Below are 24,176 nucleotides of genomic sequence, written 5' to 3'. Positions count from 1 at the left end.
TACAATTGATATAATTTCAGTTAATATAAAACGTGTGTGATTTTAACAAGCAGATACAGTTTCAGTTGGAAGTGAAATTTGCTTATGGAATTGGCCCCATCTGTTTGGAGCGCCATCAGCAGACTTGCTTTTCTGTGCTGAGGCTTTTTGTCTCTTTGTCTCTTTAGAATACATTTTATTCAGGAGGGCAGGGAATACATTCTTCTGTTTCTGCTGAAGAAGTCTGTGCTGTTAAAGCTGGGCTCTCGTGAATGACCCGATTGCCTGATTTCAGGTGTTTACTGACTCAGAGCAGTCGGTCCCCCGTGGAGCCTTTTTCTTTTTAAAACCTTGCACAGAAACCATTTTTAAAGGATTCTTTCATGGTCTTGAAATTTCTTGGTCACGTTCTAGGGGAATAATTACTGAATTTCTGCACCCAGTCTCTGTCAGTTCTGAGGGATTAATTGGCCTGGGACTAAGTTGGGTGTGGTCTGGCCTTCGGAAAAACATTCCGATAACATCACCAAAAAATTATAATACCTGTTCTGTAACCACAAGTCTTGGTTTCAGTGACGTCTTTAGATTTTCCAGTACAACACGTGTGTCCGTTTGTGTGTCTGTGTGCTGGGGAGGGTGATCTACCCGTTTCGGGAGTGGCCTGCGGGAGGTGGTCTTGGTTAAGTCAGTGAGCACAGGCGGGGCCGCGGGTGGGCCCACAGCAGAGCTTGGGTACGGTCGAACGTGGGTGATTGTGAGGTCTTTCAATTCACTTGGGGCTTGAGAAGACACATGTCTGGTGTGACTTCGGTACACTTGGCTTCCTTGTTAGGGGTTTAAAATGACACCCTCGAATTTCCAGTCATCTTCCATTCAGGCTCTTCGTGCCCAGCACTGTGCTTGCCAGACAGCACAGGTCCACGGGTTTCTGGAGCAGCTGACCCGGTCCAGTAAGAATAGGTATTCTCCCTGCTCCCTCCCCTTGCTTCCCTGTGTACTCAGAGCACACGGCGACTGAAGGAAAGTCCAGTCGTTAGACTTGTTTTTTTAAAACTTGAATCTGCTGTTTTTCTAACTTTATGAGCAGGAAGCCCTGCCCCTTATTAACTGTGTGACTTTGTCTCACTTTTCTCTGTAACATAGGGGAAACTCCTTCATCTGGTGATTACGAACATTGCACGAGATAGGTTTGTAAACTTGCTTGGCACGTAAGTGCTGGGTGAGATGGTTGTTTTCATTTAGAGGTGGTTCTTCTAGGCTCACGGAGGGCATGGGCCCGGCAGAGACGAAATAACAGGAATGTGCCCTCGGGGGCAGCTTCACAGACAAAATGGGTTTGGATGGAACCTGCAGGGTTGGATCAAATTCAACAGGTTGAAAAGGGTGATGGTCTTAAGTTGTTTCTTTGAATATTCTTAAATATTCACAAATTTCCAAATCAGTTGGCTTGAAAGTGATTCTTCAGTGTTTGACTTCAGATGTAATTACTATAAGTTGAAAGACATTTGGGATCTATTGAAAACAATCTAAATTAGGGAAGTATACTACGACTTTCTACGCTGATGGAAAGAAATCTTCTGTGTCTGTACTGTCATCCAGTATGGTAGTCACTAGCCATATTGAGCACTTGAACTGAATTTTAAATTTTATTTACTGTCATTTAAACTTGACATAAAACGGCCATATGCGGCTGCCATGTTGGAGGAGCACAAAAGTGAGCTTAAAATGAAATGAAGAATTCGTTTCCAAAGAAATAGAATACAAATAAAAATTGCTAATCAGTTAATTCTTTTGTGATTTGTAAATTCATCATGTGACGCTCTTTGCTTTGTTGTAGGGTCTCCAACTGAGAAACACGGCACTGTTTCCCTGCACTCTACCCACCTATCGCTGGACTTCTGTCGTAACAAGTTGGCAGACACTGGCTGGAAGTGGGCTGCGATAGAACATGCCAGTATCAGTGCTGACACAAGAGCCTAACAAGTGCCAACTTACAGATGATTACGCATTTTGAATTCTAATGAACTGTTTTAACCTTCAGGAAGAATTGTAAAGACCTGTACATAGCACAACATGATCCGGATAATATATATACTATTCATGTACATCCACAGATACACCTTGTACCAAATAATGCTTTCTTGTAGTAGAATAAGAATCGTGTAAATTCTAAAAGATTTTAGCAGGTTTTCTTTCCCTATTCATTGTTTCTTATCAGTTTTAAAAGACTCCTTAAAGCATGTCAGATGAAAAACAATTAGGATTACAAGTTTCCATTTAATTTCCTTTAAACCATTGAGGCTTCATTAAACTCTTTTCACTTACTAAACTTTTGTATCTTCTTTGTTTTGACACACTCCCCTTTGCTTTTATCTCTTCTGTCTGCCAGAAAGTTTTCAAATCATTTAGTTCCAATACTGAAATACTTAATAAGCAACTACTTGATTTTTAATGATGACTTCAGAGGAGTGGTCATCACCAGGTGCTTTGTCCTTTTGTACCCTAGTTGTACCGTCTCTTGGGTTGGTTGTAGCAATAACATGTTTTGGCTGTTGAGAGCTCTTGAACTCAGTCATTATCCCTGAGAACTAAAAAGAGTCAGTTCAGAATCCAGCTTAACTGAAATTTGCCCCACATGGTGCAGAAGTCTGGTTTGGTTTTGCTTTTGCCCCCCAGTTCCCTGCCGTTAAGGTCGGGTGGATTACGGTGTGCACTGCGCAGGCTTTCTGCGTCACTTGCGGGTTCGCAAGGACAGACGCTGTTGACCCCGTGTCCCCTTCTCCTGAGCCCTTCGTGTTTCTTTGCCTCTATTCTTCTATACTGCAGGTTTTTTCTCACTTATTGTACAAAGAAATTGCGATGTATATTTTCATGTAATTTGATTTTGGAATTCTGTCACCTTATGTAGTGAGTTCTTCCAAAATACAATTTTTTTCCAATAATTGTCAAGTTGTTGGCTTTTATTGTATTGAATGAAGGTTATAATACTGAATGCCAGAGAAATGCAGTTTAGAAAAATCTCAGGTTGATTCCTTATGCAAACAGACTTATACTTGAAAATCCCATGGCCGTGGCAGTGGATGTATTGGGCTCTATCTAGGTTCTTATGCGGATCTCAAAGCACTACAGGGGTGTGAATGCTTTGCTGTTTGACATATAGATTCTGTCACTGACATAGTGCACTTGGATTTTATTAATGTTTGAGCATAAGCATATTTCATATCATGTTTTCTAAAACAGCTTCAGGAAATGATGAAGTGAACGTGTGCAGTGTTAACGGCAGGCCCAGGTTCCTCTATGTTGGGTGTGAGGTTGGGATTGGGAAGTAGTAGTTGGCTTGTAAGAGACAGAACTCGAGACGGTACCAGATGGGACACAATTCTGTGAGAATTGGTGCGTCTCTGCTCTGTGGGGCTTGGAGAGACGCTTTGGCAGAGAGTGAAGGGATCCCTATGAGTAGCTCCATCCTCTGTGGACTCTGCAGGTCCTTTTTGAAGCAGAAGTAAAATGGTTGAGGATGTAGACACAGTAGAGAGTGATTTTTCTAAACACCTGTCTGTTCCCCACTCTGAAGCATTATAAAATCCCATACATGTGTAATTGCTGAGTGTGAAAATTGTTTGATTTGATTTACTGCAGCCAGTTTTCTTCGAGAACTTCATTTGGGACTCCCCCCCCCCCACCCCAAAATTCTAAAACTTGTTGCCCCAAAGTGCTGGTAGTGCACACGCGCCTGGGATTTGAATGCAGTCCCTCTTACTCTTACATCAGAAACTGTCCACATGGTGGCTGCTTGTGGCAGAATGGAGTCTGAACTTTGCTCTCCCGTTGCTGTGATTCTGCTAGTGATCCGTCAAGTTAAAACCTGGGACTTGACTCTTCAGGGAGTGGCAAATGACCTAGTAACTCAGGGACAACTCTTACTGAACTTTAAGTGCCACTTAAATGCAGGTACCTTGGAGTAACCATGTGTGTTTTGGGGCTAGATCCTGGGGAGTCAAAGGGGGAGCCAGGAACGAGGGCCCCTCCCTTCCCGCTCTTTTCCACCTGGCGCCCTGGCGTGCTGCATGTGGACACACAGGCCTGGGCGGGGGAGGGTTGTGTGTGACTTCTTCTCTGCCAGGGGCATCACCTGTGCCTTTCCCTGTGTTCATCTGACAGCGTGAACTTAGCGCCTCCATATTTGATATTAAACCACTCTCAGGTGACACTGATCCAGGTGGCTTTTGCCCCACCAGTGCCTCATCACTAGTGTGAGGTGAGTCCTCTCTGTTCTAGGAAAAGGATTTTTCTCCCTAACTCTGTGCCAACTGTCAACAACATCTACACAGTCTTACGGGTTTTAGGACTGTTGGCCATTTCCTAAATTGATTCCAAGTTCTGGTAAAGGCTTCCAGATTTCAGTCTGTGCTCATACGGGATGTATGATCTCAGTGGCTTTCTGGCCTCCTTCTGTGAGTTTAAAATCCACGAGAGACTGGTTCCCTTGTCATTACGAGGCACTCTCTCTGTGAGGGTATTCCACTCGTTCTGTGATCACGTGGGTGTCCTGGTATCCCTAATGGCCTTCATTCTATTTCATATGCTCACCACCCTCTACGAATCTGCACACTTGGGGTTGTGGTGCTTGTGGATCTGTTTTTTGCCTGTCTGGTCTCCAGTCGCTGGAATTGCCTTCTTTGCACTGCCACTTCTCAGCATCTCTGAAATCTGACATAATGTTGCGTCATTCCAGTTTTTTGTTGTGGTTTTTTTTTTTTTTTTTTTTTTTTTTTTAGTTCTGTAACTTGTTGATTGTATTTAACTATGTGAGTTCTGTTGTGATGTTTGCTGTATTGTAAAGCACCTCCATCGTGTGGTGGATGCTGTGTAAATCAATAAATGATCACTTAGAGGCTGTATCACGAGCTATTTTGGTTTTAGGATGCAGGTCTCAAAAGCAAGTTGTGGGATTCTTTCGAAACAGCACATGATACCAAAAGGTCCACAAGAGAATCTTGATAAAGGACTTTTAAAACTTCATTTAAAGAAGGAACCAGAGGGTGGGAAGTTGACTTCTGACCTGCTACAATGGTCTTAAGATTTCCAGTACGGGGCCAAGCAGCATCCTTCACCAGTCAGGTACCTGCTGATGAAGGGCCTTGAATGAAATGAGCATGTGTTAGCGTGTTTCGGGGACTTTGTCTTTAGCCTGAAGCAGCTCTATCACAGACATAAGCTAGAAGGCGGGGAACCCAGACCTGAGCGTGGACCGGAAGAGCCCACGGGCACCACCTCAATCCCACCACCTTCCCTCTTCCACACGGATGGGCGAACGTGGCCCCAAGTAGCACCAGGCTCACTTAGCAAGTTAGCGTAAAAGGGGCAAGACCGAGCACTTTTTCCCGCCCTTAAAAGGGTGTCCCTGTCTACCTTTCTACCCTGTGCCCTCACGTGGAGTTCACGTGGATTTACAGTGTGAGGTAGTGTTTGTGTTGATAAATGCTGCCGGTGGCCGCCAAGGCCTCCTCCTTGCGACCTGGGAAAAGAACAAGAAGCCAGATCTCTTAATGAGAGCTGAGTTGGAAACAAGAAGAAAATCCTCCTTGAAAGCAGTGCGGGGAAGGTTCGGGGTCATTTTCAGAGTTTAATTTTACTGATAAAAAATTTTTCTGGAGGACTGGAAGCCCCAACAGGGTTCAGTTTGCAGAGCAAATTATTCCCAGGATAAGCTACTTTTGGTTGCTCCGTTTCAGATGTGTGCAACATGACTGCCAAGGTAGGGGTAACTTTTTTCTTTTTTGGTCTCATTTAGTCTGCATGCCCCACTGAGCCATAGTGACATGATGAAAGAATTCCGCTTCCTGTTCACACAGGTGGAATAAATCAGGAGAAGGAAGAAGCTTTCACAAAAGGCAGCAGACACAGCTTAGACCTAGGAGCTGCTCAGAGAATCCTAGGCAAGACCCTTGATATTTCCCCCTTGCCGGCAGCATCCATTAGGAGGAAGCAGGAGAGCGCTCCGTGTGCCCAGCAACACCTCGTTTGTTCCCAAGGAGCGCCAGAAACCATATTCCTACTGATGGAGCTTGCACTTTATGGCAGGCTGGTGCAAGGCGCATTCTCACAAGGGTCCTCCAAGGTAGTAGTTTCTCATGAGGAAAACGGGTTCGGATCAGCGTGGCGAGACTGCAGAGCGAGTACGTTTCCAGCGAGGATTCGGTTCCAGGGCCTTGCTTCCTCGCTTCTGTGCTGGGTGCTGCTCCCTCCCTGTCAGGTGGTTCTTCCTTCCCAAGGTCACCCGGGGGCGCACGTGTTGAGGCCCGTACTGGAACCTAATTCGCTGGCCCACGGGTCCAGTGGTTCCCTCCCTTCTCCTCTCTACCAGGACCTGGCACCTCCTCCCCGGGAAGAGCCTGTGCCCTTGTGCCCTAGGCGGTCTGTGGTGACCCTTCACGCACCTTGTGTTCCCCGTCCCGGACAGCTCCACGCCGAGTTCCTCCTTATCTGAGCAAAACCGAGTCACATCTAAAGTGAACCATGTTCAGGCGCTCAGACATCTTGCCTGACCTTGCGAGCTGCCGGGAATCCTGTTGGCTGCTGGAGTTGCCTGATGCTTTGTTTCACAGGCTCTGTAGCTCAGGGGTTTGCAGCCAGTAGGAGTCCCCTTGGAAGACAAGGGCCCAGATCAGGTCAGAGATGGAGTCCTGGTACCAGCATCTCTAGGAGGAGGGCTCTCACCTCTGAGAGAAGGCTTGGTGAGGGCAGGTCATGGTCATGACAAGGAGGCAGACAAGCCCTTGAGTTGACTAGGCCCCTTAGGGGAGCTTTCATTCGCTGCAGGCATCTAGTCCAAGCAGGCGGGAAGGGCACAGATTTGTTTCTTCCTGCATGTGTGCTGCTCTCCCTGGTTTCCATCACGTTCTCGGGTTCGTGACCCTCTGGATGTCCTGTCCCCCTGTAGAAACTGCTGTAGGACCTGAGAGGGCAGCTTGCAGGGTCCTGCCCTGATCAACACAGCAGGTCAGTTGCAGAGTCCGATGTGAACCCCGTCCCCCTGACTGCTGGTGTAGCTCGTGGCGGGAACGACTCCTCAAACATACTGAGCACCTGCTGCGTGTCACATGCCAGGGTGGTGCTGGTGGGACAAAGACACGTGGTCTGATGCAAAAGCAGGCACCGGCTGTGGCAGAGTCCCCAAGCACTTTTAGGTCATCGGTAGGGCACTCAAAGCAGACGAGCTTGGCAGGCCACACTCATGAGCCCAGTGGCCCGCCGTGCGGCACCTCTAAACCACTGTTGACAGACTAGGAGGCTCTGAGCCATGGCAGCTCAGTAGCCTGGCAAATTCTCCCCTGCCCACGTGCCCACCCCAGCTGGACATCATGTCCCTGAGCACACCACTGACCTGACACATTCGCCCTCTCCCCTTCCATCCCCTGGGGACCTCAGGCAGAACTCCTCCCCCTTCCTCAGAACCCGAACCCTGGGACGTTGTGGACTCCACATTGCTCCTCTGCCAACCTACAGATGCTAACCCTCCGTAGCACTCAGGCTTCTCCCCCTTCGGACGCTCCCCCTCTGCTGTTCTGACCCCTCCTCTCACCCACGCTTCTTCCTCAGCTCTTGTCCCCGGTCACCACTTCCCCTGCAGTCCTGGATGCTTCTAGGAATGGGGACTATCAGCCTTCCTTGGATTCTCCTCTGTATGACAGTCTGTTTAGAAGGGTCTCCTGCTGTCTGCTTGCCATAGCCTTTAGCCCTCTCTCCTGCTGTTGGTCACCCCATGTTCCCTGAAGGCTTTGGTTCCTTGGCTCCCTACCTGTCCATCCCAATACTGAATCTGGCCGGCTTCCCTGCTTCTCGCTTTCACTGCGCTGGCGGGTTCCACGCCCCGTCCTGGGCCGTGTCAAGCCCCAGCACTACTGAACATAGGAGTCCAGTTTGCCACCCCAACAACAGGGCCCACCCGGGTCCTCGATATGGCCGAGACCCAGGTTTCAGGTTTCATGACCCCTACTACACCAGCCCCTGCGGTCTGCACCTGAGTTGCCTTCGCAACGCACTCCCCGCCTGTGTGGCAGGAGACCTCGGGCACCGGGGAACACGGTCATCTGCACTCTCAGCGCCTGCAGCCAGGCGGGGTTCTGCTCGGAGGGTGCCCGTCCACACGCACAGGAGACACGCGGGGCAGCCCCTCTGGCCCGACGCCTCTCCCAGATCACTCGGCTCTCTCCGGTCCCGTGCCACCAACTGATGTCATCGAGCGGCGTCCTGATGTCTCTCCGCCTCTTCCGTCAGTCGGCCTGCACGCTTGTCCTTGGTCCCAGGGGTTTACCCGAGTAAGCCCCTGCCCCGGGGTCCGCAGTGGGGTCCGCACGGAGGCCTGGGTGTGGTGGTGCGCGGTGGGGTCCAGAGTGAGCTCCGCGGTGGGGCCGGGGTGGGGTTCCCGGTGGGGTCCGCGGTGTGGTCCGGGATGGGGTCCGCAGTGGGGACCACGGTAAGGTCTGGGGTGAGATCCGAGGTGAGGTCCAGAGTGAGCTCCTCGGTGTGGTCCGGGGTGGAATCCGGGGTGCGGTCCGCGATGGGGTCCGCAGTGGGGTACGGGGTGCGGTCCGCGGTGGGGTCCAGGTGCAGTCCGCGGTGGGGTCTGGCGTGGGATCCGGGGTGCGGTCCGGGGTAAGGTCCGCAGTGGTGTCCGGTGTGGGGTCCGGTGTGAGGTCCGCGGTGGGGTCCGGGGTGGGGTCCAGAATGCGGTCCGGTGTGGGGTCCGCGGTGGGGTCCGTGTGGTGTCTGGGGTCCGGGGTGAGGTCTGCGGTGGGGTCTGGGGTGGGATCTGGGGTGCGGTCCACCGTGGGGTCAGGGGTGGGGTCCGTGGTGGGGTCCGCGGTGTGGTCCGGGATGGGGTCCGCAGTGGGGACCACGGTAAGGTCTGGGGTGAGATCCGAGGTGAGGTCCAGAGTGAGCTCCTCGGTGTGGTCCGCGGTGGGGTCCGGGGTGGAATCCGGGGTGCGGTCCGCGGTGGGGTCCGCAGTGGGGTACGGGGTGCGGTCCGCGGTGGGGTCCAGGTGCAGTCCGCGGTGGGGTCTGGCGTGGGATCCGGGGTGCGGTCCGGGGTAAGGTCCGCAGTGGTGTCCGGTGTGGGGTCCGGTGTGAGGTCCGCGGTGGGGTCCGGGGTGGGGTCCAGAATGCGGTCCGGTGTGGGGTCCGCGGTGGGGTCCGTGTGGTGTCTGGGGTCCGGGGTGGGGTACGGGGTGCGGTCCGGGGTGAGGTCTGCAGTGGGATCCGGTGTGCGGTCCGCGGTGGAGCCCGCGGTGGGATCCAGGGTGCAGTTCCGTGTGGGGTCCGGTGTGAGGTCCGCGGTGGTGTTCGGGGTGGGGTCTGGGATGCGGTCCGCGGTGTGGTCCAGAATGCGGTCCGGTGTGGGGTCCGCGGTGGGGTCCGTGTGGTGTCTGGGGTCCGGGGTGAGGTCTGCGGTGGGGTCTGGGGTGGGATCTGGGGTGCGGTCCACCGTGGGGTCAGGGGTGGGGTCCGTGGTGGGGTCCGCGGTGTGGTCCGGGATGGGGTCCGCAGTGGGGACCACGGTAAGGTCTGGGGTGAGATCCGAGGTGAGGTCCAGAGTGAGCTCCTCGGTGTGGTCCGCGGTGGGGTCCGGGGTGGAATCCGGGGTGCGGTCCGCGGTGGGGTCCGCAGTGGGGTACGGGGTGCGGTCCGCGGTGGGATCCGGGGTGCAGTTCTGTGTGGGGTCCGATGTGGGGTGTGCGGTGGGGTCCAGGTGCAGTCCGCGGTGGGGTCTGGCGTGGGATCCGGGGTGCGGTCCGGGGTAAGGTCCACCGTGGTGTCCGGTGTGAGGTCCGCGGTGGGGTCCGGGGTGGGGTCCGCGGTGGTGTTCGGGGTGGGGTCTGGGATTAGGTCCGCGGTGGGGTCCAGAATGCGGTCCGGTGTGGGGTCCGCGGTGGGGTCCGTGTGGTGTCTGGGGTCCCGGGTGGGATCCGGTGTGCGGTCCGGGGTGAGGTCTGCGGTGGGGTCTGGGGTGGGATCTGGGGTGCGGTCCACCGTGGGGTCAGGGGTGGGGTCCGTGGTGGGGTCCGGGATGCGGTCCAGGGTTCGGTCCAGTGTGTGGTCCAGGTGGTGTCGGGTATGGGGTCCGCGGTGGGGTGCGGGGTGGGGTCCGCGGCGCAGTGCGCAGAGGGTCTTCTGAACTCCGTCCGCGGTGGGGTCCGCATCCAGTCCCTGGCCCGGTTCCCGCCTCCTCTCCCGCAGCCTCGGCCCCTGCCCGTCGCCAACGCGCCGCGAGACCACAGAGTCACGCTCCCGACCGCCTCCCCGCCAGGTTTCTCCAAGGAGCAGGGTCCGCTCGCCGTGTGCATCCCGTCCAGGGCCCTGCCTGGGCCGCGGCCACGGTTGGCCGCCGGCGCGCACCCGCGCCTCGAAGGTGTGAGGAGCGGAGAGGCCTCCGCCCGCCGGCCGCCGCCGCCGCCGCCGCCCGCCCGCGCTCCCTCCGCCCTCCCGCTTCCCGAGACTCTCGCGAGACCCGCGGCCTCGGGTCCGCGCCGCCCCGCTTGCGCGGCGCACTTCTCGCGAGGCTGCAGCAGGGCCGGCCCGACATGGCGGAAGGTAGGGTGTGTGGGGGGCGGCGCGGGAAGGCGCGCAGCGGTGGCGGCGCTGCAGGCCGGGGCGACGGGGCCTTGCGCGGGCCGACCGGCCGGCCGTGCTCGCAGGGGCGCGGCGGGGCTCGCGGGCCGTCCTGCCCCGCCTGTGTGAGAGAGCCGCGGAAGGGCTGGCGGGTGGGCGTCCTGAGCGCGGCTGCTGAGGCGACGCCCCTCGGGCGCCCCCCACCCCGCGGGCCGCGGCGGCTGCCGGGCGGGGGCCGGGCGGGGCGCGGCGGGCGGCCCCAGGGACTCGCCGCGCCGGCGGGGACGTCAGCTTCTCGGGAAACCGAAACTGCTGTCCTGGCACGTCCCGCATCCGGCCGGGCTGGGCTCGGTGCGCCGGCCGGGAGGCTGCCCCCAGGTGGCGGAGGGGCCGGCCAAGGTCACGCCGCGCGGACCTCCGCCCTGTCGCCTGTCCTCGGGTCCTTCCCTTCTCCTGGTGCGCTCTTTAGGGCGCTGCAGGCCGGCGGTGGGGCCTCTCTGGCGCTGCCTCCCTGAGCCGAGCGGAATCGGAGCCCTCCTTGTCAAAACCGGGTCGTGCAGGTGCAGGTGCGGGGCGAGAGGCCAAGATGGGCACCGTCGCTTCGCCCATTAGCCTCATTGTCGGAGGAAAATGCTCCTTTTGTGCTTAACGCTTATTGAGTGACCGCGGTGTGCTGGTCCTGAGCTGAGCTTTGTCTGAATCCATCTTTCCTTGGATCTTAAAATTGGGCGGCGCATGGCAGTTTGCAGGCTTTTCTCATTTTGGACTAGACTTGCGCACAACCTTGTGAAGGAGGGCTGCGCGTGTGTTACTTACACTTCGTAGACAGACTGGGGCCAAAGCTGTGGAGACGGCCGGGACTGGCACCCGGCTTTTGCCTTGGGTCTTTACCCTGTTGGACGTAGTAACTCGAGGCGAATATCGAAGGCAGAAGGGGCATAAAAAGCAGAAAGAAAGTGCAGGTATCCCACGAAGCTGGTTTTTGGGTAAATCACAGGATGTTGGGCGCAGGCAGCCAGTGGAATGGAAGGGCAGGAGAGACGGCAGGAGGAAGGCCTTCAGTGGGTGCTTCTGTGCTGGAAGAGAAGTGGGGAGTGTCGGGGAGCACGTTACCAGGACTGAAGTGTGCGGCTGCAGGCTTAGCACTCAGCAGGTTTGCTGAGCACCTGCTCTCCTGTGCAGTCAGGTTCCAGCCACAGGGATCTCCTGCAGGCTGAGTGTGACGATCGGTCATCTTGCAGGCGCGTTGAGGGCCATTTAGCGGAGGATGCACCTGACCCAAAACGTCCTTTCAGGGTTACATTGGCAAAGAGATCATGGGTGGGTAAGAAGCATAGGCTTGGGGTTCTGACTTACAGCTTTTCTTGTGTTCCAGTTTGTTCTGGTTTCAGCTTTTGGCAAACAATGTTGCAAAACTTCAGCTAGGAAGAATGAGTGAAGCATTCTAGTCCAGTTAGCCCCTTGACCTGAAGGTGTGTGTTCTGTGGAGGAGGGCAAGTGCAGCTAGAAAGGGCTTCTCCTTGTGTATTGTTGTTTAATGCTGCTTGTATCTTAATCAGAATTTGTCAGAACTGTCCACGCTTGTCTGAAAAACTCATTTAAATGTAAACAAATAGCAAAAATCTCTGGCCTGTAACAGGTGGATTATCTGTGAGCACATCCTATGGGAACTTCCTGACAGTGGGTTTTGTTGGTGCCGCGAGTGTGTGAACACGCGGGAGATGGGGCCTCGGAATAGTAAACAGAACCTGGAGGGGCGGAGCCCACGCTTTTCTTGCAGTGTGACTCTTTGAGAAACCAACCTTTTTCCCTTCCGTCTGTCCGCGGGTATTGGTTTGACCAGAAATATTTAGCTAAAATCCGTCCTGAAACTGGTTTCCATTTCCAGTCTACGCGTGTAGCTGTAGTGCTGATTTAAACTTGCTTCGTCACTCAAACAAGTCCTTCCGGCTTTGCTTTTTCTCCTCGATTGTGCTTACTCACAGCCTCCTTTTACAGCTTCCAGCGTTCCCTTTAAAACATCAGTCGGAGGGGCGCCTGGGTGGCGCAGTCGGTTAAGCGTCCGACTTCGGCCAGGTCACGATCTCGCGGTCCGTGGGTTCGAGCCCCGCGTCCGGCTCTGGGCTGATGGCTCGGAGCCTGGAGCCTGTTTCCGATTCTGTGTCTCCCTCTCTCTCTGCCCCTCCCCCGTTCATGCTCTGTCTCTCTCTGTCCCAAAAATAAATAAACGTTGAAAAAAAAATAAAAAAAAAAAACCAAAAAACATCAGTCGGATCCCATCTCTTTCGCTCCTCTCCATACACCTGCCCTGCACACCCCCTCTCCACTCCAGTGGCTCTCCATGATCTTAAAATATCTTCCAGAGGCTTCCAGTGCCTGTTCCAGCAAGGTCTGCCCCCGGTTAGTAGAGCAGCCTCGTTCCCAGCGTCTTCTCAGCCACCGTGCTCCAGGCATGCCAACCCTCGCTGTTGTTTGTGCGTTCCCAGCATGCTTCTGCGTCTCCCATCTTTGTCCTTGTGGCCCCCACGGCCTGGCACGGTCTCTCAGTTTCTGCACACAGCTAACTGATCTATTTGGGTGTCTGTTCGGTTCTCACCTCTTTGGAGATCTTCCTTAGTTATTTTTTAAATTGCTTTACTAGAATATAAACCTCATGAGGGCGGGGACTTCTGTCTTGTTCACTGCTGTCTGTCCCGACTTGGAATCACGCATTGGAAGGAACCGTTGATCTATTGAGCGTCATTTACTGGACATCAAGGGAAGTTGCCTGGATACATCCTTCGTCTCTTGGCAAGGAAGCAGGCTGGTCCAGCTTTTAACGTGCTCTGAATAACATTAGTCTGCCCGGAGCTCCCTAACCTACTTCTCACCCAGCCCAGCGTGTTTAAGTTTTAGCAGTTGAAGTGTAATGCTTAGAGCTCAGTCAGCTCAGTCTGCAGTCGGACGAGGGTTTGAACCCTAGTGTCACCAAGCTGTGTCCATGGGCAAGCTACTTAACTGCTCTCGGTCTCTGTTTCCTCACCTTCAAAAGAGGGGTCATTTCTGTCTCAAAAGTAGCTGAGGGAGGATCAGAATAAATGGTGCAGAAGGACACTTGCAGCCAGTGCCTGACATTTTGACCCTGACTTACAGCCTGTTTCTTGGTCTCCTGTTAAACGGGCTCCCTTCCTTCCTCAGCAAAATGAAGGTGAAAGTTGGAAAAAAAATGTAATGGTTTATTAAACAGAAAATTGATCATGGACTTTTATTAGCTTACTGGAATTTGGTCAGGAATATATTCTTGACAACAATGCAGTTAAGGTGAAGACATTGAATATTCTGGACAATCACTGGCCAATACAGTAGTCACCAGCCACATATGACTAGTTAAGTTTGATTAAATTAAGTAAAAATAAAAATTCAGGGGCACCTGGGTGGCTCAGTCGGTTAAGCGACCGACTTCGGCTCAGGTCATGATCTCACGGCTCGTGGGTTCGAGCCCCGTGTTGGGGGGGGGGGGGGGCTCTGTGCTGACAGCTCAGAGCCTGGAGCCTGCTTCGGATTCTGTGTCACTCTCCCTGTCTCTGCCCCTCCCCTGCTCGTGCTCTGTCTCTCTCTCTCTCTGTCTCTCAAAAATAAATAAACATTAAACAAAAATTTAAAAAAAGATAAAAACTCAGTTCCATAGTCACAGTAGCCTAATTGCAGGTGCTTCATAGCCGTGTGGTTTGGGGCTCCCATCCTAGCAGACGGCACAGATGAACAGGACACGTGTATCATTCCAGAAAGTGCTGTTGGCTAGCACTGTTCCAGAAAATGCTTCTTCAGTATAGGCTGTAGAAATAGGGAAAGAAGAAACTGCTCTCTTTTCAGTTTTCTAATTTTGCTTCTTGTTTTACTCATTCAGCAAGTGTCTGTCCCAGGCCTTTGACAGTGACGTAGCCTCTGGAGACCTCTCAGCCACTGTCCCTTTCTGTACCATTCCTGCCTGTTTTCTGCCTTCCCTGTTGCTTGCTTCTGTCACCAGCAGTGCCTGTTCCCTTTCTCCTTGAGCTGTGTTGTTTTTTTTTTTTTTCCCCCCCCACGAAGAAAGTTCGGAGCTCCTGGCTGGCTCAGTCGGTAGAGTGTGTGACTCTTGGTCTTGGGGTTCTAAGTTTGAGCCCTGCATTGGGTGTAGAGATTACTTAAAAACAAAATCTTTAAAAAGAAAGAACGGAAGGAAGGAAGACCCGTTCGCTGCAGTGGCCGTGGATGTGCCGGGAGAGAGAGACAGGTTCAGTCACTGGCAAGGCAAGTTGCTGTGGTCGAGACATGGTCATGATGATTGACATCATGCCCAACAGAATGAGAGTTCCTAGGGTCAGTGTCTCTTGCTGAATGACGGTGGGCCAAGGGCCTGGGGCATTTATTGAACTCTTACCTGGCAAGGCACGGCAGGGTGGAGGATGGGATGAGTTTGGAGGGGAGGGTGGGGGGAGGGAGTGGTGGCATTAGAAAAGAGAAGCCAGACCTAGAGCTTCTCTACAGGAGTTCTGCAGTCCAGGAGGGAGGTGAGAAGCACGCACAAGAAACTGTACTGAAGGAAGTATGGAGTGGCAGGAAGCATGTTTGGGGAGCTCAGGGCAGGCCTTAGCTGTGATTTGGAAAACAGAGCTCTCGGGGAGACGGGAGTGGGGAGCGGTCACTCTTCGTGATGGAAGGAATAGCCGGAGAAGTGTGTTGAGGGGCAGGTTATGAAGGGATTGGCTAAGTGCTTGGGTTGTACCCTGTTGGTCATGGATAGTGACAAGGTGGTGGCACCACTAGAATCCTTGGAGGCGCGTGGGCATGTCTGCAGGGTAGAGGGTGACCTGGGAGGAGGGGGCTGGTGCAGCCTGCGGCGAGTCCTACCACAGGCGGCACCGCAGCTGGCGAGAACTGATAGGAGCGACGTTTACAGAAGGCGTGAAAGACAGGACTTCTGAAACCTGTTTGCATGTTGACAAGAGACACAGTAAAGATGACTCGAGGGTTCTGGGTCTGGATGACTGGGATTACGGCTGGGCTGTTAACAGGAGGAGGAAGAGCAGGTTCGAGGACCAGCGTCTTGACCTCAGGGTTGGACATACTTCGCCGTGTCCAGCGGCTATGTCTTCGGGAGGAGTTAGAAGCGTTTGCAGTCGGCCTGGCATTTGGGTGAGAATTAGCTAGTTAGCTAGTATTTACTGAGTGTCCCTGTGATCAGGGCTGGACAGAGTGAGGTTTTGAAAGATGTATGTCATGCCACTGATTTGTGGCATTTGTGACAAGATTTCACAGAGCTGGGTTACATTCAGGGAAGTGTATCTCCTTCCTCTTGGGCGCAAGCCACTGTGCTGGGGTGACAGTCACAGCCTTAATGGGACTGTGGAGCGGACGGGGCGGCACAGCCTCTCAGCAGCGCCTGCCTGTTGCGCCTTGCGGTCACTGATTTTCTCTTGGTTGACGACTGATGGCACCACCGTCCCGCCACATCGTCAAGCCAGTGACCTGCATTCGGTCACCAAACCTGTGCGGCTCTGACGCGTTCCTCTCTGCCGCCGCGCCTCCATCCGTGCGCACTAGTGACTGTCAACACGGAGAACCCTGTGCCCTAGAGTCCCCGGGAGCTTTTAAAGACCCAGGTTTGTGCATCACTCAGCTTCAGTGCGGAGCAACATGCCCCACAAAACATCTCTCCCAGGCTGAGGCATTATTGAATAAAACATGGTTTCATTGAATCCGTTTTTATGTTTTTATTTATTTATTTATTTATTTATTTTATTTATTTATTTATTTTTTTCAACGTTTATTTATTTTGGGGACAGAGAGAGACAGAGCATGAACGGGGGAGGGGCAGAGAGAGAGGGAGACACAGAATCGGAAACAGGCTCCAGGCTCTGAGCCATCAGCCCAGAGCCTGACGCGGGGCTCGAACTCACGGACCGCGAGATCGTGACCTGGCTGAAGTCGGACGCTTAACCGACTGCGCCACCCAGGCGCCCCTGTTTTTATTTTTTTTAATGCTTCTTTCTTTATTTATTTGGGGTGGGGGCACAGAGAGAGAGAGAATCCCTAGCAGGCATGGAGCCCAACACGAGGCTCGATCTCGACTGTGAGACCATGACCTGAGCTAAAATCAAGAGTCGGATGCTTAGTTAGCTGACTGAGCCCCCCAGGCGCCCGTAACAGTTTACTAGATATGTATGTGTGTGTGGATCCACCTATCCATGTGGAGATACGTGGTGCGTGTGTGTGTGTGTGTGTGTGTGTGTGTGTGTGTGTGTGTGTACATATAAATACATGTATATTAAGGTAATCTTTCCTACCTAAGGAGTCCTGGTTAGAAACTTTCATCTGTAACTGGAGTAAAAGGAGGTTTTATTTTATTCATTATTTAAAAAATTTTTATTTTAGTTTTTAAATGTTTATTCATTTTTGAGAGAGAGAGTGTGTGTGAGTGGGGAGGGGGCCGAGAGAGAAGGGGACAGAGGATCCGGAGTGGGCTGTGCACTGACAGCAGAGAGCCCTACGTGGGGCTCAAACTCACGCACTGCGAGATCATGACCTGAGCCAAAGTCGGACTGTCCACCGGCTGAGCCCCCCTGGAGTCCCCAAAGGAGTCTTTAAAGCAAACTTTGGTTAAATAATGGCTTTTGGCCTTTTCCAAAACGTTCAAGTTATGACTGGTACAATTGCTAGGTTTTTTTAAAGGGCAAAAAGTCAAAATATTAGATATCTCTTAGCACCATCATATTTTTGATGATATGCAGACGGTGGAAGAGAGAGAAGTAGGAAGGTGCAGACTGGAAGGGGTACTATGGCCCTGACTCTCCCTTTGTGTGCTCAGGTGGTAATGACCTCTTTGCCTTTTCCTTTCCTATAGGGTATGTTGTGAATCTGAGTTCCCAACAGTAAATACACTCACTTATTTCATATTCTCTGCGAAACAGTTGTCCTACATTTATCACTTAAAAAAAAAAAAATTTTTTTTAACATTTATTTATTTTTGAGACAGAGAGAGAGAGAGAGAGCATGAACAGGGGAGGGTCAGAGAAAGAGGGAGACACAGAATCTGAAACAGGCTCCAGGCTCTGAGCTGTCAGCACAGAGCCCGACGCGGGGCTCGAACCCACGGACCGCAAGATTATAACCTGAGCCGAAGTGGGACGCTTAACCGACTGAGCCACCCAGGCGCCCCATTTATCACTTTTTAAATGTTTTTTATTTTTGAGAGAGTGCAAGAGGCGGGGGGGGGGGCAGAGAGAGGGGGACAAAGGATCTGAAACGGGCTCTGTGCTGACAGCAGTGAGCCCAATGTGGGGCTTGAACTCGCAAACCATGAGATCATGACCTGAGCCAAAGTCAGACACTCAACCCACTGAGCCACCCAGGTGCCCCTAATTTACCACTCTGGATTAATGAATGGCTACTAACACCTGTTAGAGAAAATTCCCATGTGCATTGGAACAGGTACAGAAAAGTCATAGTGGTGGTAATTTACCACCAGTGAGGAACTTATCTGTTCTAATGCCAAGAAGGACGATAGCATTTTCTGAGTTGATATTTTGATGTAGAAAACCTGAAGATACGCCTGAAACACAAATTATTCTTGAAGTCCTCAAAACAGGATGTTACCACAGCTTTTATAATTATTTTTTCTTTTAGCTAACGGACATAAAGAGTAGAGATAAAGTCACTTAGTCATTAAAGAATTATACAAGAACACTAATTCATTGATAAAATTGAAGCTGGAGTGTAAGAACCGTAGAAGTATGATCATCGGAAATGTCAGTATTTTGTTCATCTAAAAAGACTTGATAAGCACAGTTTGGTTTATTTATTTATTTATTTATTTATTTTTTAAAGAATATTTATTTATTCATTATTTTTTTAATGTTTATTCACTTTTGAGAGACAGAGATAGAGCATGAGCAGGGGAGGGGCAGAGAGAGAGGGAGAGACAGAATCCGAAGCAGGCTCCAGGCTCTGAGCTGTCAACACAGAGCCCGACGCGGGGCTCGAACCCATGGACCTTGAGATCATGACCTGAGCCAAAGTCGGACGCTCAACCGACTGAGCCACCCAGGCGCCCCCGCAGTTTGGTTTAGAATTGGAGTAAGCAGAGGGGCATAGAAATTGCATTTAAGATGGGGAATGGGCTGAACACATTTAATTCCTGCTTAATGAATTAATAATGTGTTTGCTATCCTGATACTGGAGCTGAAATTAGGCAGCATGGAACAGTGGCGTGAACATTGGCTTTGGCTGAGGATCTTAAATCTTGGGTTGGCCTTTTGCTAATTGTAGAGTTTTAGGCAATCCACTTAACCTAACTGAATTCTGTTTGTTAAGGACTGTACTATTTGGGATATGTTGGTCAGACTATGAGATGATGAAGAATTAAGTGGTACAGGAAATGTCAAAAAATATCAATTCCTTCTTTTTATTGCAAAATGTTGCAACTAGATTTTGTTCACTATGTAAAACTTTGCTGTTGACATGAACGTGGCAGGAAGCTGTGAGGGCTTTGAAATCTTTTGCTGCGCAGAGTCTTTTGTTTGTGAAGGTGAGTGTGTTAGTTTCCTACCGCTGCTGTAAAAAATTTCCCCCAACTGGGTGGGTGGCTTGAAACAACAGAAATGTATTCTCTCGTGGTCCTGGAGGCCAGAAGTCTAAAATCAGTATCCCTGGGCTGAAAGGAAAGAGCCCCCCAGCTCGTAGTCTCCCTCTAGAAGAGAATCTTTTCCTTCTTCCTGCTCCCAGTGGCTGCCAGCATCCCTCAGCTTGTCAGTCTCCAGAGCCAGCATCCTGGAGTCTCTCTGTCCTGTCTTCATATGGCCTTTCCTCTGTGTGTCAAAGCTTTCTCGGCTCCCCCCCCCTTTTTTTTTTAATTTTTAAATTTATTTTGAGTGGCAGAGGCGCATGTGAGCAAGGGAAGGGCAGAGAGAGAGGGAGAGAGAGAGTTCCAAGCAGGCTGTGCACAGTCAGTGCAGAGCCCAACACAGGGCTCGATCCCATAAACTGAGATCATGACCTGAGCTGGAATCAAGAGTTGGACACTTAACTGACTGAGCCCCCCAGGCCCCCCTCCCTCTGCTCCTTCTTACAAGTTCATGTGTACTTGCATTTAGGTCCTGCCCGCATAATCCAGGGTAATCACACCCGTCTCAAACTCCTCAATTCAATCACATCTGCAGAGCACGCTCCCTGCCCCCCCCCCTTTTTTTTTTTTGCCAGGTAAAGGTAACATCCCAGGCTCCAGGGATTAGGACGTGGATATTAAACGGGGCATTTCTCAGCCTACCACAGTAGGCAGTGTCATGTAGTTTGCTCTATTAAGTTGTAAGATTTCTAAAATTTCTCCATTCGTGTGCGGTTTCTGAAAGTTCAGAGACCATGCCACACAGTTCAGAGTACTGCAGGATTAGTGTGAATAGCAGAGCTGTACAAAGTAGAATACAGAGATAAGCAAGACACGTCCTACCCTCCAGAAACTTCTTAGAGGAGCCGGAATGCCCCAGAGGGAAGCTTGTACCTTTGTCGCCGGTGGAGAACCGGCTGAAATTGTTGGGCTGGAAGATCGGTGGCTGTGTGTGGAGCGGTGATGAGGGAGGTGTGAGAAGGGTGGTGGTTGCGTGTGTGTGAATGGTGCAGGCCTCAGGGAAGTGTTGGTGTGATGGTGTGCAGAAAGAAGCGTGTCAGGGTGCATCCCGGAGGGAGAGTGTGGTTAGTTTTATGAAGGCATGATCGACAAATGGTAAAAGTCACCAATTTTAACTTGTCAGTTCATGGTAGTGGAAACACACTGCCGTCATGATGCAGAACATTTCTGCAACTCGACAAAGCTCCCTTGGACTGCTTTAATCCACTCCATTCCTGGGCCTCCGGCAACCACTGGCCTGCTTTCTGTCCCTGTGGCTCGCCTTGTCTCCGCCTCCCTCTGGAATTCTGTGGCCTGTCGTCTCTGTGTCTGGCTTCTTGAACTCGGCATGCTGCTTTCGAGGTGGTACGAGCCCGTGGTCTGCGTCTCCTTGTGGAAGCGTGGTATTCCGTTATATTTCCGTAGCGTGTTTGTGTCCATTCGCCAGCTAGACATTTGAGTTCTTCCCTGTTTGTGGGGACAGGTTCTCATTTCTCTTGGGAACTTAACCTGGGAGTGGAACTGCTGGGTCACAAGACAAGTGTATGATTAACTTTCTGAGAACCCGCGGGACTCTTGCAAAGTGGCTGTGCCGTTGTGCGTTCTCACCTCTCCCATCTCTGCCGACGCGTTCGTTGTAGCCGCCTGGTGGGTGCGCAGCAGCACGTCAGTGTGAGTTTAATGTGCGTTTCTTTCCCGACTCATGGTGCGCGTCGTTTTATGTGTGTGTTTGCCGCGTGTTTGTCTTCTTCGGTGAAGTGTTCAAATCTGTAGTCCTTTTTTATTGAGTTGTTTTGTTACAGTGGGTTGTAAGAGTTCTTCATTCACAGTCTGAGTACAAGTCCTTTGTTGGAATACACTACCCAGGTATCTTCTGCTGGTCTGCGGCTTTCTATTCATTTTCTGTATGTTCAAAGAACAGCGGTAAAGATGTCCTAAGTTCCAGTTTATTTTTTCTTCCATCGTTAATTCTTTTTATCCACTTTAAGAAATCCGTGCCTCATCTGAGCTCACTAATGTTACTTTTCTGTTTTTTAGTGTAGAGGTTTTATACTTTCAACCCTCGCGTTCAGGTGAGTTAACTTTTGCATAGCGTGGTGTGCAAGAGGTGTTCACTTGTTCTGAACGGATGCTCGGTTGTGGCTGTCCCGTGGCCTCTCCTCATTCCCTTTTGAAGTCCGTGGCACGGTTGTCAAACCACCTGTCCAGGCCGCCTGCTGCCCTGAATGTCCTGATGCCGGTACGATGTCCCAGCCACTGCAGGCACGTGGCAAGCCGTGAAATCAAGTCACGGAAGTGCTGCACCTGTCTTATCCCGTCCACCCCTGCAAGTTGCTTTGGCTACTCTGGGCACTTTGTGTTTCCATGCAAGTTTTAGAATCATCTTATTATGGTCGGCCAAAAAATCTGCCGAAATTTTTATTGGGATGGTGTCGGAGGGTAGATCGGTTTGGGGAGAGCTGATGTCTTAACAACACTGAACCTTCTGCTCCGTGAGCGTAGTATACCTCTCCGTTCATTCAGGGTTACTTAATTTCTGTCAGCAACGTTTTGTAGTTTTCAGTGCGCAGGTCTTGCATCTGTTTTCGTTAAATTTACCTCTAAGTAGTTTATATGCATTTATTACGCTATTATAAGTGGATTATCAGAGTTTATATGTAGATAACTCAGGGATTTCGAATCTGGATAACAGTTGAAATGGAAGTAGGAAGAGGAGTTTGATTTGAGGAAGATGTGAAGCTTGATTTGGGGCTTGTTGAATCTCTAGTACCGATAGGTTGTCTTCCAGTGGAGCTGTGGAGATATTTGGGGCCATTTACAGGGAGGTGACAGTAAAACGTGAGTGTGCATGAGACCTTTAGGAAGGAAAGTTTAGTTCTAGGTCTGAACCTTGTAGGACTGCTTCCTACAGAGCGAGTAGGTAGTCGGACTAGAAGGTAAGAAAGGTAGGGAGACGTGGAGTGCCGGGTAGGGAGCCGGAACAGAAGGGTTCCAAGAAGAATGGGCCGATTGAGAGTCGGACGCTGCAGACAGGTGGAGAACCTGGAAGGATAAGGAAGAGGTCGTTGAGGGGCGCCTGGGTGGCGCAGTCGGTTAGGCGTCCGACTTCAGCCAGGTCACGATCTCGCGGTCTGTGAGTTCGAGCCCCGCGTCGGGCTCTGGGCTGATGGCTCAGAGCCTGGAGCCTGTTTCCGATGCTGTGTCTCCCTCTCTCTCTGCCCCTCCCCCGTTCATGCTCTGTCTCTCTCTGTCCCAAAAATAAATAAACATTGAAAAAAAAATTTAAAAAAAAAAAAAAAAAAAAAAAAAAAAAAAAAAGGAAGAGGTCGTTGAGATGGGTGACTCTGCCATTCTGACTGGGACCACTTCCGTGCAGGGGTGTGTGGGTAGAAGCCGCATTTCAGAAGATTGGGGAGGTACAGGAGGAGGCAGTGAGTCAGGCAGACTCTTCAGAAATTGGCGCATTCAGTCCAGAGTGTGGCAAAGTGCGTTTGGGATGGGCTAGGAGAGCGTGTTTTCGAGGGTGGGAGGTGAGCCTGCAGAGTGGGGTGTCTTGAGAAAGGTGCCGTCATCATGGTTCAGGGCTTGGTCAGGGGAGGTTAGAGGACGTACACTTCTAGGCTTTGGGACAGATTAATGCTTTCTTCTCTTCATTTGGTTCTGGGCACCATGTTGATGTACTAATTCTTTCGAAGTCGTCTAGAACAGGGGTTGGTAAACTATGGCCTCTTTGCCAAATCTGACCTGAGATGATAGCTTTTTGGACAGCCCTTGAACTAAGAATGAATGAATGGATGAAAATGAATGAATATTTTTAATGGCTGAAGAAAAAACTCAAAAGACTATCTCATAGCATGTGAAAATTAGAGGACATTCCATTTTCAGTGTCCATAAACAAATTCAGGGAGAACAGCCATGCTTGTTCATTTGTGCTTTTGTATTACAACAGCGGAGTCGAGTAATTGCCCCAGAGATCATACGGCCACAGAGCCTAACGTAGTGTCTGGTCCTTCACTGAGAGTTTGCCAAGTTCTGACTCAGAAGAAGAGTCTTACACGGACCATTGCTGTTTTGTTTTCTGACTGTCCCGTGACTTTACTGATTAAATACGCACGCACACGCACACACACACGCATACATATAATTATTTTAGGCTCTTCATCGTGAATGCAGATTTTTTTGTCTCAAGCATTTTTGATTAACTCAAGACTGATGAACTGTCAGAAAGCTCATCGAGATGCCTGACCTCAGACTGTACAGAGCAGATGGGTGCTTATTTTCTGGACAGAAACATAAAATTATAATGCAAGCTGCTGACAGCCTTCACCGGTACTTAGCATAGCTCCGTTGGTGAAACCATTATATGTTACGTACATTTCTAGGCTTATCTTTTGAAAGGAAAGTTGGAGGAAGAGAAGGAAGGAACTTCTCCTGAAAGCAGCCACGTGATGAATCAGAAGGAGATAGTAAACCTTTCAACCAGACACTGTTCTAGAAGATTCAGCGTGACTTGATTTCTCCTTGGCAAAACTCTGAGATACTATTATTATTCTGATTTCTACCAAGAAAACCCAAGTGCAGAGAGTAGTAACTGTCCAAGGTCACACGGCCAGCAGGTGGGCAGGCTGGGGCTGCAGCTCAGTCGTCCGTGCTCATGAGGACTGTGTTGTGGTGCCTTTCTGAGGATCGCAACAGCAGCAAAATGTTTGCTGACCACACATTGCAGGGCGGACTCATCTGGGGTCGTTACAGTGGTCACGACATATGTACAGGTAAGAATGAGGCATGTGGCTAAGGCGTCCCAAGTAGAAAGTGTGGGACCAGGTAGTCCTGCCCCAGAGCCTGTGCCCTCAGCCTTGCACTGTGCTCTCTTCATCATTGCTCAGAGTGCTGATCTTCCGCTTCTTCCTGCGAGAACTCTCACGGCTTGGTGGCCCTCCGAGGACACATTTGCATCGTGTGC

At 51.3% G+C, this 24,176-nt stretch overlaps 2 protein-coding genes across 6 annotated transcripts in view; both read left to right on the top strand.

The window, feature by feature from the left end:
* UBE2G1 (ubiquitin conjugating enzyme E2 G1) overlaps nucleotides 1-3,738 on the top strand; it is a 106,797-nt gene extending 103,059 nt beyond the window's left edge. For both annotated transcript variants that reach the window (XM_047832759.1, XM_047832761.1), the window contains exon 6: nucleotides 1,817-3,738. The gene's annotated coding sequence lies outside the window, so the exon portion shown is untranslated. The remainder of the gene's footprint in view (nucleotides 1-1,816) is intronic.
* Nucleotides 3,739-10,487: 6,749 nt separating this feature from the next.
* The window catches only part of ANKFY1 (ankyrin repeat and FYVE domain containing 1), an 87,211-nt gene continuing 73,522 nt past the window's right edge, over nucleotides 10,488-24,176 (top strand). For 3 of the 4 annotated variants that reach the window (XR_007146862.1, XR_007146861.1, XM_047832756.1), the window contains exon 1: nucleotides 10,488-10,575. Coding sequence is in view for 1 of the 4 variants with exons in the window: in XM_047832756.1 (XP_047688712.1) it covers nucleotides 10,566-10,575 (10 nt within the window). In the remaining 3 variants the exon portion in view is untranslated. Of the gene's footprint in view, nucleotides 10,576-15,587; nucleotides 15,748-24,176 lie in introns of those variants that run through there. The other variant, XM_047832757.1, reaches the window with a different exon arrangement.

This window comes from Prionailurus viverrinus, chromosome E1, assembly GCF_022837055.1.
Source record: "Prionailurus viverrinus isolate Anna chromosome E1, UM_Priviv_1.0, whole genome shotgun sequence".
NCBI classification, from domain to species: domain Eukaryota; kingdom Metazoa; phylum Chordata; class Mammalia; order Carnivora; family Felidae; genus Prionailurus; species Prionailurus viverrinus.
Note: the sequence above shows the minus strand (reverse complement) of the source record. Positions and strands in the feature narration are given on the sequence as shown.